The sequence below is a fragment of the Myotis brandtii genome, unplaced genomic scaffold (assembly GCF_000412655.1).
Source record: "Myotis brandtii unplaced genomic scaffold, ASM41265v1 scaffold139, whole genome shotgun sequence".
NCBI classification, from domain to species: domain Eukaryota; kingdom Metazoa; phylum Chordata; class Mammalia; order Chiroptera; family Vespertilionidae; genus Myotis; species Myotis brandtii.
In genome coordinates this window covers 1,205,787-1,220,375 of record NW_005354965.1, presented here as the reverse complement: position 1 = coordinate 1,220,375, position 14,589 = coordinate 1,205,787, and the positions used below count along the sequence as shown (strand labels likewise).

General features: G+C 56.7%; 1 protein-coding gene across 1 annotated transcript in view; it reads right to left on the bottom strand.

The window, feature by feature from the left end:
* The window catches only part of IFNGR2 (interferon gamma receptor 2 (interferon gamma transducer 1)), a gene marked incomplete at its 5' end in the record, with an annotated part of 17,857 nt that overhangs the window by 2,755 nt on the left and 513 nt on the right, over window positions 1-14,589 (bottom strand). The window contains 4 exons of the mRNA XM_014535169.1: window positions 90-247; window positions 559-718; window positions 2,929-3,077; window positions 11,064-11,281. Of these exons, the coding sequence (XP_014390655.1) occupies window positions 90-247; window positions 559-718; window positions 2,929-3,077; window positions 11,064-11,281 (685 nt within the window). The remainder of the gene's footprint in view (window positions 1-89; window positions 248-558; window positions 719-2,928; window positions 3,078-11,063; window positions 11,282-14,589) is intronic.

Sequence of the window (14,589 nt, the reverse complement as noted above, 5' to 3'; positions counted from 1 at the left end):
CGGGTACAGAGCCCGCACCTCTTCTAACTCTCATCTCTGTCCCTGGTCATACCCACCCGTCACCCTCCCACCGGCGCGAGCACACGCACCTCTTCTATCTGCGCCGGGATGCCCGGCGGGGAGCGGAACCAGTGCTTGATCAGGCCCCGGAACCTCAGGATCAGGAAGACGCAGGCACCCGCCAGCGCGGCCAGCGACAGGAAGGTGGCCACGGCGACCAGGACCACTCGCTGCAGCTTGGTGGAGGCTGAAGAGGACACGCGGTGACCGAGAGGACCGGCCCCGTGACACAAACATGGTGTCATCTTCTCCTGCCCACCGTGTCCCTGTCCCGGGGGCCCTCCCCTCCCCACATGCTCCATCAGTAGCTAGTGAGGCAGCCCCAAGCCTAGCCGAGGCCGGGGGCGTGGCTGCTGACAGCCCTCAGCACCAGCTCGCTCCCCTCCCCTCTGGCTCTCCCCCTACCATTGCCCTTCCCCTAATCTGTGCTCCCCAATTTCACTATTTTAGGGGCATCCTTTTCACAGCTCAGAAAGGGCACCAGAAGGCACATCTTACCGTCTGCTGATGTCTCATGACAAGACACGTTGCTTAAGCGCCCGGGCCTGCTGAGCTCCTGGGACTTCCAGAGCAGGTGGGCCTGGACCCGGAGGCAGTACTCTCGCAGGGGCTGCAGGTCCCGCAGCACGATGGAGCTGTCCCTGAAGGGGCCTTTCACCTGCGGAGGAGCCCGACAGCCCAGTGAGCGCCCTGATCAGGGAGGCGTGTGGGAAAGGTTTCATGCTGGACACCTGCTCCCTGCCGGCAGTCTGCTTCTGGCACGTGCCAGGGAGAGGATGCCGACAGCACCAGCCCCAGGAACCCTGGGCACAGGTCTCCATGAGCTTGCCCGCAGACACTGACACGCCGGCATGGCACCCTGGTTGTGACGAGGAACTAAGTGGGTCCTGTGAGCCTATGGGGACAGGACTCTGGTCGCTGTGCCTGCTTCCCCCTGGGCAGGGCAGCCACTGCTCCCCCTGCTGGCCCTGCCGCGTGTCCTTCCTCAGGGATGCATCACGGTCCGGGCACAGCTGTGCCGAGTCCCGGGAGCCCCTGAAGGGGTCTGGGCTGCTCTTCGGGACCCCAGCAGACACAGCCGGGCTGGAGGGGCTGGTGGCTTTCGGGGTCCTCTCAGCTCTCGAGCCTTGTGCTCACAGAAGCCCAAAGTTCAGGCGCTCTGGTTGGAGGGGGAGAGGGGCTTGGGCCCCCGGTTCCCACGCAGCTGCTTCACTCCACACCCGAGGAACTGCAGCCCGAGTGGCCCGCGACGGACCTGCTGCAGGTGGTGGGAGCGTGGGCGCTGCCACACGAGCCTGGTGCGAGTTCCTGGAGGCCGCGTCCTCAGCACAGGCAGCCCTGCCCACCCCGCGGTACCCACAGCAATTCGCCTGCAGGGCCCGATGCGTGGAGGCAGCCAGAGGCTCCAGCCTGCGCAACAAGTGCAAGGGCAGCACGGCAGCCACGCTGCGGCGAGAGGCACGCTCTCCCGGAGAAGAAACGTGGTCAGGGCGCCCGGCTCCCGCACCACCTCTCCCGCCTGCTTTTCCAGGGCCAGATCCTGACCGCGGGTCTGGGAAACGACGCCCTTCTGCTTCCCCGTGTGCCCCGAGCCTGTTCTTAGTGGGGTTTGCCTCCCCAGAGGTGCACCACAAAGCCAGGACGAGGAGGGCAAGTGTGAATGACGTGGGAGAAAAGCTGCACGCGAGCAGGCCGAGGCCAGCAGTCGCCCTGCACTGCCAGCTGGGAGCTGCTGGCCCCATGAACAGGCCCGAGGCCAGCAGTCGCCCTGCACTGCCAGCTGGGAGCTGCTGGCCCCGGGCAGCCTGAACCTCTGGCTCCTCTCTGTATAGCAGGTCAGTGGGAAGGTGAAATGAGATGATGCATCTAAGACGCCTGCCTGTGCCAGACACGAGGTAAGCTCTTGATCAACACAGCTCTTACTGTAAGATTACGGTAACGTTGAAATTAGGAAACTGTGACGTTCACAGACAAGGAACCTCATTACATGCACCATGGCAGCCAGGCCCCGGGGTGAGGAGATGACAGAGCCGTCCTTCTCCGCCTGCACCGCCCAGCAGGGACCAGGCCCTCCGGTCCGACCGCTCTGTCCACGGAATCCCCGCCCCAGTCCCTCGTCACGTGAGCTTCTGACGGGTCCACGCATGTCCTGTTCTCTAGTGGGCCCCGCCTGCTCACACCTACTGCCCCTCCTCCCAGCGGACTCCTCGCCTGCTCACAGGAGCCTCTGCAAACTGTTCAAACCAGAGGAACTTAAACAGTTAAACCTGGCGGCTGGCGTGGTGGATTCCTTGTAGAGACTGACCCACTAGAACCTTCTCCAAACTCCAGAGCGTGGCAGAGGCGCCACAAGCCCTGTGTCGGCAAAGCTTGGGCCCTGGGGACGGGAGCGGTGGGACAGAGGGACAGAGGGACCCCCCAGTGGAGGGCGGAAGGGAGCCACCGAGTGAGGGGAGGAACAGGCCTGCAGGAGGCGGAGCAGAGCCAGCTCAGTTCTCAGGCTGAGGAGACAGGGGGCAGCCGGTCCTCGTCCATTTTCTTTTCTAATCCTCACCTGAGGATATTTTCCCACTGATTTTTAGAGAAAGTGGAAGAGAGAGGAAAAGAGAGTGAGGAACATCGATGCGAGAGAAACACATCGATTGGCTGCCTCCTGCATGCACCCCGACCAGGGCCTGGGGCGGGGAGGAGCCTGCAACCCAGGTATGTGCCCTTGACCAGAGTCGAACCCAGAATGATCCGCAGGCCAACACTCTATCCACTGAGCCACACCAGCCAGGGCTGTCCTTGCCATTTTAACGTCTACTTTCTTTCCCTGTATCAGAAACTCCAAGCAAAGAACATAAAAACATTTAAAAATGTGCTTGCCTGTGGGATTCCGGTCTTTTCCCAGTAATGGACGTAATACAGAAACGTAACCATGGAGGGGTCCGCGATGTTGAAGGGCGGGGACAGCTTGATGACCAGGGAGCCTTCTCCTGGGGTCACCCAGACGTGTCCTGGAGGCCCGATGGTCACTGAAACAGAATCACCAACAGAAACAAAACTATGTTAGCATATGCACGCCGCACTGTATTATACGTAACGTGTGCAGGTATTCAATGTTATATATACGGCCTGTGCGCGCACACACACAGCCATTTACAGATGCAACACGGTAGCATTCGGGCTCACGAGACACCGGAGGCTGCTCCGGCACGAGTCCCACTGCGAGGCTGCAGGGGGGGAGCCGGGCAGGGCCACCGTGCAGCTCCAGGGAGGGGTCCGTGCCGTCCACACGGCGGCCCAGACTGAGTCTCTCCAGTGCCCCCAGGAGATGCTCAGGTGCCAGCAGCCGAGACCCACGTCGGGCAGGCACACGAGCCTCCTTGGCTTAAAAGCCGCAAGAACCAGTACCTCTTATCTTTTTATTTTATTACTAGAGGCCCAGTGCATGAGATTTGTGCGGGGGTGGGGGGGGGGCCTCAGCCCACCCTGCACCCTCTCGCAATCTGGAACCTTTCAGGGGATGTCGTCTCCGGGACCACTAGTTCCTAACTGCCCGCCTGCCTGATCGCCCCTAACTGCCCGCCTGCCTGCCTGATCGCCCCTAACTGCCCGCCTGCCTGATCACCCCTAACTGCCCGCCTGCCTGATCACCCCTAACTGCCCGCCTGCCTGATCACCCCTAACTGCCCGCCTGCCTGATCACCCCTAACTGCCCGCCTGCCTGATCACCCCTAACTGCCCGCCTGCCTGATCACCCCTAACTGCCCGCCTGCCTGATCACCCCTAACTGCCCGCCTGCCTGATCACCCCTAACTGCCCGCCTGCCTGATCACCCCTAACTGCCCGCCTGCCTGATCACCCCTAACTGCTCGCCTGCCTGCCTGATTTTGCCACTAAAACTCAAGCTGCTTCTTTATTTTTAATATTTATATTTCTTCTTTATTTTTTATTTTAAAAGTCAAGCTTCTTGAGAACATGAGGCGTATAACATTATTCCACATTCCTTACAGAGAGCTAAGCCTGGTAAACACAGCAAACACTTAATACTCTTGGCTTCTGTACAAACACTTTCCAGCCAGGAGTGTTTAATAGGCCGCCTCCAAACACTTGAACTGGAAAACCTAAAAGCGGAGAGCTCAGATTCCAGGCAGCAGGTGCCATTAGCAGGGTTTCTATCCCAATTAAACTCTAATTCTGAGCTCTCAACAGTCTGGACAAACTGCCCTTCACTGACTCCAAGGTTTCTTATTGGTCACTGTCCCATTTGCCTTTCTTATTGAGTTGTGTTGATATCCACATCAGTATCAACGTACCATACAAAACCCACCTGCCGGCCTAGCTGGGCAGGCAGGAGGGGGGTCCATGGCAGCATAGAAAACCAGGGTTCTTGTCCCAAAAGAGGAGAAAATGGGTTTACAGTCAAGGAAACAAAATCGAATCCGACATGATCAAGGAGAATGATCTGGACGCCTTGGAACTGCATCGAGCAGAGGTGCTGTGGGCAGCGGTGCCTCTCGTCTGGCCCAGCAGTCCCTGCAGCAGCCTCGGTTCCTGGGAAGCCGGGGGTCAGGCAGGGCCCAGCTCTTGAGGTTATTTTTATTTTATTATTTTTAAAAAATATATATTTTATTGATTTTTTACAGAGAGGAAGGGAGAGAGATAGAGAGTTAGAAACATCGATGAGAGAGAAACATTGATCAGCCGCCTCCTGCACACCTCCCACTGGGGATGTGCCTGCAGCCAAGGTACATGCCCTTGACTGGAATCGAACCTGAGACCCTTCAGTCTGAAGGCCGACGCTCTAGCCAAACCGGTTACGGCTCTTGAGGTTATTTTTAATCATTTTGCTTTTGGGGGAGGAGGGCTTCTGGGGAGCAGCTCCATTGGGGGAACCGGGCGGGTTTCACTTCAGGTTGGGAGGAGAAGTTGAGTCTGTGGGGTGGGGCCCGCCTGCCCCAAATGTCACAGCTGAGGTTCTTGGAAGTGGCCCAGCCAAGTTCCTCCCTGTCTTCTTCCTGCCCTGACCCCAGGTCTATGGCTTAAAAATCAGGGCACCAGGCTGGGGCTGAGCACCCAGGGGCCTTTTTAAACATGGCAGGTACAGGCAGGGTGGGGGCAGCGAGAGCCGGGGGAGGGCAGTGCCCATGAGGACGGGGGCATGGGGTGCGTAGAGAGCGCCTGGGAAGGCACATGAGCATTTCTATAATTACTGTCAGCTGAATCCAGTGGCAGAGCCACATCCTGGAAACATACCTTGCCAGAGGCAGGTGTGTTGTCAGCCTGACCTTCAGCCCAGGTGCCAGGGGGTGGGGAAATCCAGCCAAGCACCAGGAACAAACACAATTATCCAGGCTCGGCCAGGAGTGACGATGACAAAGAAGCCACAAGAATGCACATCATCTCCTTTGTCTTGGGCTTTAGTAAAACTTCCTGCTATTTTGCTGTATAAAATAAAAATGCTGTATTGGCTCTGGGTCACTGTCTCTCCATCAGAGGACAGCTGTCCCGCCCGGCCCCAGCTTTTTCCTTCTATCTCTGTCTCTTTCTTTCATTTTCTCAATCCCCAGAAGCCCCTACTCAGGAACGGGACTGCTCTCTAGCCACGCTGGACGCAGAAAAGAGGGAAATATTTACAGGGTTGGAGGAGGTAGGCTCCTCTAACAGAGACTTAGAGGTACAGAGACTAAGAGAGACAGAGAGGACAGAGATGGGGCTAGAAAGAGTGACAGGAAGAGAGACTCAGAGAAAGCAAGAGAGAGATTGAGACAGAGAAAGATTCACAAAGAAGAGAGACAGACAGACAGAAAGATGGAGTCCTGCTCTGTATGAGTCAGCGGGCTGGGGGGGGGGGGGGGGGGGGGCGGGGCTCGCACAGGATGTGCAGTGTGACCGTAAGTGCGTCGTTGTGTTGCACGAGCTGGTCATGCAGCACCAGCTCCTGCAGAGACCCGAACAGGCTGTCGGGCTCGCAAAACCCAAGCCAGTAGCTGGGCGGTAGATGACACAGTGCTGGGTATCGCCGTCCACCATCACCGAGCAGGCACAGCAGCCCCGCTGGCTGCTCTCAGGGATGAGGAAGTACCATCCCGCCTGCCGTCCAGCATTTCCTGGCCCTGCGTGCGGTAGATCTTGCCCACATGCCAGGTTCGCTCCTCACGGTAGGGGAGGGCACCCACATCCTCCATCAGTGCATTCTGGTCTTCAGGCTCCTTTGTGAATCCCAAGCACTCCTTTTCTTCTGCCGGGCGCCTTTCTGGGGGAGCCGTACCAGGTCCTGGTCTCGGATCGTGCGCAGCTGCACGAGGTCTGGCTCCAGGCTGCTCATGCGCTGTCAGAGGCCTGTGTCCGCAGCTCCTGTTCCCGCTGCGTGCGGCTCTCGTGGATCCCGGTGATGCTAGGCTTGTGCCGTTCTGAGCTCAGCAGGACCCTCTGCATCTCTTTTCATTGCCCTCACGCCAAGCGCTCCAGGTCCTCCTTGCTGCGCTTCTCTGGAGTCCGGCCCCGCTCTTCCACGATCTTGATGGTCTCACTGAGGCTGCGATTGCAATGCTTCCTCTGTGCTCCTGGGGGTGCGTGTGCTCCTCCTAGACCGGTCGTACTCGCGGCTTGTCCTCCGCTTCAAACCAAGGTAACAAACAAAACCTTTCATTCTGATCTTCCTCCCCACAAGGCAACAGCAAACCTCAGTCGACACAATTTCCCACCAGAAGTCACATCCAAACACGGCGAGACTGAGGCCTATAGGGCCAACTATGCACATGCGCAGTAACAGGCTCACGTTCTAGCGGTGGGCGCGCAGGCGTCCTCCACAATCCCACAATCCCACAATCCTCTGGTCGCCCAGGCGTCCTCCACAATCCCACAATCCTCTGGTCGCCCAGGCGTCCTCCACAATCCCACAATCCTCTAGGCGCCCAGGCGTCCTCCACAATCCCACAATCCTCTGGTCGCCCAGGCGTCCTCCACCATCCCACAATCCTCTAGGCGCCCAGGCGTCCTCCACCATCCCACAATCCTCTAGGCGCCCAGGCGTCCTCCACAATCCCACAATCCTCTGGTCACACACTTCGGGTTTCTCTCCTCAAGTGGTGTTTCCTTCGGTCGTGTTGCAACGTCCAGGGCCTCTAGTTGTCGAGGATTTTCCTGTTCTTTGGCGTTGATAGCTGTTTACTATTTGGAATCAGTGAAGTTTCGGGAGCACAGCCGCTGCCGTGAACGCGTCGGTCCCAAGCGCACTCGTGAAACAGCCGCCCGTTCAGTCCACGTCCCGGTTCGCAGGGAGAAAGGTACGGTGCTGGGCCGTTTCCAATCCGATCTTCCTCTTCCGTCCCCAGCACATTCCACACCTACTCCGGGCGACCACCCCAACCCCGCGGACCCTTAAGACCTTCCCCTATTTCGACTTTCCCATCCAACTCGCACCCTATCGCATTGCCTAGAGGCGCCCCTGACTGCTCCCTGGGGGGCGGGGCCAGCCTGGGCGAGAGGCCTGGTGTTTCTGGTCTCTGGCCCTTGTGGTCGTTACGGTAGCTGGCTTTTTGTATATATATATAGATTTGTTTTTGTTAAACCTCACACGAGGATATTCTTCCATTGATTTTTTAGAGAGAGTGGAAGGGAGGGGGAGAGACAGAGAGAGGAACATCAGTGTGAGAGACACATCCATTGGCTGCCTCCTGCCCCTGCCTGGGACTGGGGATCCAGCCTGCAACCGAGGTACGTGCCCTTGACCGGAATTGAGCCCAAGGACCCTTCAGTCCTCAGGCTGACGCTCTATCCACTGAGCCGACCGGCTAGAGCACTACCTCTTACCATCATTCCACAAGAATACCGCCCAGAGTCCCCGCCCAGTTCCCAGAACCACTGTGCTCAGCAGTCCGACCAGGACTGCAGGCCGCTCCGGCTGAAAGGCGGTGTGCCAGCCAGGGCCACGCTGCCCGCTGCAATCCCGCCAGGTTCCTGGCAGACACGCCGCCTTGATCAGGTTCAGAGAAGCCGAGAGGAAGGCTAACCAAGGTCATTTTCATGCGACGGGAAAAGACCTCGGTGGCCCTTCCCTACCGTGTACATCTTGTTATGTAACTGCACGCGCACGCCTTCAAATCCACGTGTCTCCAATGCCGAATATCATCACTGGGAAGTATTACCACCAAGTCTGCTGGTCAAGGCTTTTCATGCACTTCACAGGCCAGCCAGGCCGTGACTCATGGTGCTATAAGCGAATGACAACACTATCAAGCAAGCATTTAAACTGTGCAATTTGGCCAGCGGTGCTCAGTAACTAGAGCCTCGTGGCACACCAAAGGGTCTTGGGATTTGATTCCCAGTCAAGGGCACACACCTGGGTTGTGGGTGCATGTGGGAGGCAACCAATTGATGTCTCTCTCTCCGCCCCCCCCCCCAACTCTCTGAAAAAGCAATGGAAAAAATATCCTCAGGTGAGGATTAACAATAAATAAATAAACTGTACAATAACCAAATGAACTCCGGGAACAGTGCAGGCCTGGCCCTCCAAGCTCAAAGAGGCTGCTTATGCAGACGACACACACGCAGACATCATACAAGGCAGACGCCACACATGCAGACATCACACATGCAGACAACATGCATGCAGGTGTCACACATGCAGACATCACACACGCAGACATACACGCAGATGTCACACATGCAGACATCACACATGCAGACATCACACGCAGACATACACGCAGATGTCACACATGCAGACATCACACATGCAGACATCACACACGCAGACGATCACAGCGCTGCGAGAGGCTGTGTTCATGACAGCGGCCTGACTCCCCTTGCCCTGCGTGCTCCCCTGGGGGGGGTCAGGCGTATGGTCAGCAGCCTCCTCTCTATGCCGAGTCACCAGTCCCTACGGGCTTCCCCTGCGCCCTCCGAGCACCTGCTCTGCTGGAGGAGCTGATCCTGACGGGACAGGGACAGGGACAGGGGGGCCGGCCCGCTGAGGGCGAGAGGAGGTGGCAACGGGCCGCGAGCGACAGCTCACTCACGGACCCTGCTCACAGGTGCTGCCACCAGCTTCCCTTTTATTTTTATTTATTTTTTAAAATATGTTTTTATTGGTTTTAGAGAGAGGGGAAGGGAGAGGGAGAGAGAGAGATAGAAACATCAATGAGAGAGAAATATCATGGACCGGCTGCCTCCTGCATGTCCCCCGCAGGGAGAGGATAGAACCTGCAACCCTGGCATGAGCCCTGACAGGGAATCAAACCAGTGACCTCTCGGTTGCTGGGTCGATGCTCAACAGCTGAGCTATAGCGCCGGGCTCCAGCTTCCCTCTGTCAGAGCAATGGCTGGGGCCCCCGCTGTCAGGCACCCTCTGCAAGGCAGTCTCTAGACTTTTCCGTGACTTACCCACGGGAGAGGCGTGGGGTCTGGGAACCAGCCCTGACCAAGCACTTACTTGCTGCCACGTCTGCGCCCGAAGACCTGCCCTTCTGCGGGGCGTCCCCGGCCTGGATTCTGACACCAACTGACAAGCCGTCTCCTGAGAGACCCGGGCCTTCGCTCAGCGCTGACCACCGGGACTGGCTGTGGACAGCAGTGGCCCTGTCCTGAGCGACTACACACCAGGCAGCATGGACGTCACCGTGTCCACCAGATGGCACAGCAGCCACAGGAGGTGACCCCACGGCCCAGAGCAGGAAACGAAGCCCAGTGACAGCCAGTGAGTGGCAGAGCTGGGGTGTGAGCCCGGTCTATGTGGCAGCTCCTTCCACCTCTAGCGCTGGGGGACCATCGTCACGCTGCTCGCTCATCCCCCTCCACCTGTGGGGACGGCAGCCTCTGCACAGCCCCCACTGGGGAGCGAGCCAGGAACCCAGGCATGTGCCCTGCCCAGGAACCGAACCCTGACCTCCTGGTTCACAGGTCGACACTCAACCACTGAGCCACGCCAGCCGGGCCTCTCTGGATTATTTTGATTGAATCTCAGACATTACATCATCTGATCTATAAATACTTCAGTATGTATCTCTAAACAATAGGACCCCCTTTAAAAAACATAAACGAAATACCATTCTAACACCTGACATAAATGAATAATAACGGCTCAACGTATCATCAGATCCAGTGGTCGGCAAACTCATTAGTCAGCAGAGCCAAATATCAACAGCACAACGATTGAAATTTCTTTTGAGAGCCAAATTTTTTAAACTTAAACTATATAGGTAGGAACATTGTTATTAACTTAATTAGGGTACTCCTGAGGCTTAGGAAGAGCCACACTCAAGGGGCCAAAGAGCCGCATGTGGCTCGCGAGCCGCAGTTTGCCGACCACGGATCTAGGCAGTGGTCCCATCTCCTCAAGGGCCTTGCACCCCTGTTTGTTTACATAGGGATCTCTGTAACCTCCATACTTTGTGTTGCATGAACCACAGTCACGAGTGGAAAACGACCCCTCGAAGGAACACACGTGCAAGCAGGGATCGCCTGGGAGCACATATTTCATCAGTCATTCAACAGGTATTCACTGTGCATGTCCCACGTGCCAGGCACTGCCCATGCAGAATTAAAGTCTTTCTAGAACATAAAGGAAGCTGTGCCAGGTCAGGGGAGGGAGACCGAGCCGCCCACATGCCAGGACCCATCGGATAAGGCCAGCACACCTTTCAGTAAAGGCTGGAGCAAACCCCGGCTTTGTGGGCCAGACGTCCCGATGCAGCTAACGCAGCTAATGCAGCTAACGCAGCTAATGCAGCTGGCTAGAAGCCGGTGTGGCTGCGAAGCAATAAAACTTTATTTATAGACAGGCGGTGGGCCGGGCTTGGCCTGCGGGCAGTAGTTTGCCAGGCCCTGGTCTAAGCAAGTCGCAGGCCCTGAGCACCAGCGTGGGCGGCCAGGCCCGGGGTCACACCCATCACAGCCAGGACCTGGGTGTGCTGTGCGCCCACCTCTCTGCTGGCGGTTCAGGGTGAGAGGCAGGACCCAGACACAGCCCGGGGGAGAGGGATGCCAGGGGACGCTGACGGGCAGCCCGCGCTCACCGTTGCGGTAGTGCTGGAACCAGGGCACCGAGGCCCAGGCGGAGGCGCGCTCTGGCAGCCCCGGCAGCTCGGTCCGGACGCGCAGGGAAACATTGAAGTAGTGCAGGAAACCCCGGGACTGGCCGGTGGGGGTGAAGTCACACTCGGTCGCCGAGATCTTCGAACAGTTCACCCCGACGCTGCTCACCGTGACGTCGGACCACTCGCGGCTGCTGGGGCTGGAACGACAAACGGAGCTCAGGTCCCAGAAGCGCTTCTCGGTGGCGCATAACCCTCCTCGGGGCTGAATGGGATCACAGGCCGTACGTTTTCCCGCTTAAAGTGCGTGACTCTGACTTTCCGCGCATCCAACAGGGGGGCCACCTGCGCACCAGCCTCTCAGGTTTCACCTCCCCGAGCCCCGTGCCCGTTAGCAGTCACCCCTTCTCCCAGCCCCAGGCCCTAGGCAACCACCGCCCTACTTCCTGTCTCTATGGACGCGCCTGTTCCGGACATTTCCTATAAATGGGTCATACACTGAGTCATCTTTCGTGAGAAGCTCTTTTCACTTAGCACGTTTTCGAGCGTGACATATGTTGTAGCACTTGTCAGTATGTCAGCCCTTCTAACGGCTGAACAATGGCCCAATGACATCCCCTCGTAGGAGCACACGACGTCTTGTTGGTCCACTCATCTGTTGATAGGCATGTGGGTGGTTTCCGCTCATAATTATAGAAAGGCCTCAATATTATTAGTGTAACTGAAATATCCCAAACACGTTAAAGTATCTAAAACAAAGGAAAAGCAAAGCCCTTTCTCTTCATTGAATTTGCAACTGGAAACAAAAGCAGCCTAGAAGGTGTGGCCCAGTGGATAGAGCGCCGGCCTGTGGACTGAAGGCTCCCGGGTTCGATTCTGGTCAAGGGCACATGCCCGGGTTGCGGTCTCGATCCGCAGTAGAGAGCATGCAGGAGGCAGCCAATCAATGATTCTCTCTCATCATTGATGTTTCTCTCTCTCTCTCCCTCTCCCTTCCTCTCTGAAATCAATAAAAACATATTAAAAACAAACAAACAAAAAAGCAGCCTGTGTGAGCTTCTAGAGGCCCCGTAACTTTCCCAACAGGGACATTCACAATCGTCCCAGCCTTTTTCTTTTTCCAAAACCAGCCTCTATAATCTGAAACTTTCTACAAAATGCTTTCCGAAAGAAGGCAAGGTGAGGTAAGGTGGTCTATACCAGGCAACTGTCAGAAGCTCTTAGAACATACTCTAACAGCCCTGGCCAGGTGGCTCCGCGGGCTGGAGCAGCATCCTGTACACCAAAAGGTTGCAGGTTTGATTCCCCGTCAGGGCACATAACCAAGTTTCGTGTTTAATCCCCAGTCGGAGTGTGTATGGGAAGCAGCAACTGATTGATATTTCTCTCTCATATCGATGTTCCTCTTTCTCTCCCTTCCCCTCTCTCTAAAACTAAAAAATCAATACACATCCTCGGTGAGGATAATCCTATATAATAAAAGCGTAACATGCAAATCGACCGAACAGCGGAATGACCGGTTGGTGAGGGGCGGGGCTGGTGAGCGGGCAATGCCAGGCCAGCCAAGGCAAGTGCCAGTGGACAGAGGGAGCGGACGGCGATCAGGGGGTGGCAACGACCAGAGGTGGCGGAGGGGTGATCGGGGGTGGGCCCAGGCCAGCCACTCGCTGGCCCTCCCCGATCGGCCCACTGGTCGCCTCCCACAGAGGGAGGCCAGACTGCGGCTTAGGCCCATTCCCCAGGGTGAGCGGGCCTAAGCCGTCAGTTGGACATCCCCTGAAGGCTCCCGGACTCCAAGAGGGTGCAGGCGGGCTGAGGGACGCCCCGAGTGCACAAATTTTCGTGCACCGGGCCTCTGGTGTGTGTGTGTGGGGTGTGTGTGTGTGTGTGTGTGTGTGTGTATATATATATGTATACATATATATATATATATTTCTAATATTTACAAGCACTCACTTGGTCAACCCACAAGTGTACTTCCGCGTTCAAGGTAAGGACTTCTAGTCAGTAAGTCAGCTGGGACTGCCCCTTGCTGAAACCTCGTTGTGCCCTAGGATACAATGTTTCCTAACCACCGGGTAGGGCAGCTTCCGGCCTGACGCCAGCAAGGCACAGAGCCCACCTTTGGGGGACACTGGGCTTGAAGCTCTGCTGTCACCTTTGAACACGGGGTCTCACTGTTTCATTCCCAATGGGCCCTGCAGGTTATGCTGTTGGTCCCAGTGGGCTGGTCCGTTTATTAGAAACTAGAGGCCCAGCGCACGAAACCATGCACAGGTAGGGCCCCTAGGCCTAGCCTGCCATCAGGGCCATCTTCCGCCCGCTCGCCAGCCCCCAGTCCCGCCCCACCGCCACCCAACCCGGTTCCCCGTGGTTCCCCGTTCGCCATCCAGCGATCGAAGCCTGTGGGCCGGGGAGAGGGACCAAGAGGTGATCAATGCACCTCACAGCAACTGGTCGATCGGTCATTCTGGTCGTTACGCCGTTATGGTCGCTGGCCTTTTATTATATAGGATGATCACGTTGGTAATATATATAATTCCTTGAGGGATAAATATGATTCAGAGATAACCTTAAACCCCAATTTAGAATCTGTTTTTAAGCAGATATTTTTTGTAAATATGTTTTCATTGATTTCACAGAGGAAGGGAGAGAGAGAGACAGAAACATCAATGATGAGAGAGAATCACTGATTGGCTGCCTCCTGCATGTCCCCAACTGGGGATGGAGTCCGCAACCCTGGCCTGTGCCTTTGACCAGAACAGAACCAGGACCCTTCAGTCCACAGGCTGACGATCTATCCACTGAGTCAAACCGGCCGGGGCGGGCAGATATTTTTGCAGTGGACATTTAAAGATGAAAAAGAAACCATCTGGAAACCCACTCCTCTAACACCTTTTCCGCAGGGTCTGCCTGGTGGGACCATAGACACATTCCAAATATTACACAGTTGCAACTGTTACCAACGACGCACAATTATCCTTTTTAGTGGTTGCCCACCGTTCAGCTCCACGTTCCTATGACCCAATTTGCCACTCTTCTGTGAAAGGCTATGAATACACACTTCGGTGTCTATCTTCATGAACACAGGTTTCATACCCGCCCCCCCCCGCCCCGCCATGGTGGAGGTGGGGAGCGGTGGCTGTATCATCTGCCCAGGGTCAAGCATGCGGACATGTCTGTAGCTCTGAATGGACAGGATTCCTCTCCGAGGGCTGGTGAGATGCCCCCACACTGTACCCGCCAACCTCGTTCCCACACACCCAGGGTGGGACCGTTTCATTCACGTTGGTTTATCTGGTCCCGTAAAAGGGCTCACCCAATAGTGTCACAAGTGACAACTGAGGACCTGCGTTTGCCTTTCTATTCCCCGAAATCGATGCATCACCTCCACCACCCTGAGGAGCCGTGTGGTCAGACGGCGGGGTTCTCGGTGAGTGGGAGGTGGGGGACCTCTGTCCTTGCAGGGCCAGCAGCCCGAGAGGAAGCTGTGCTCCCGCGGGCTTGC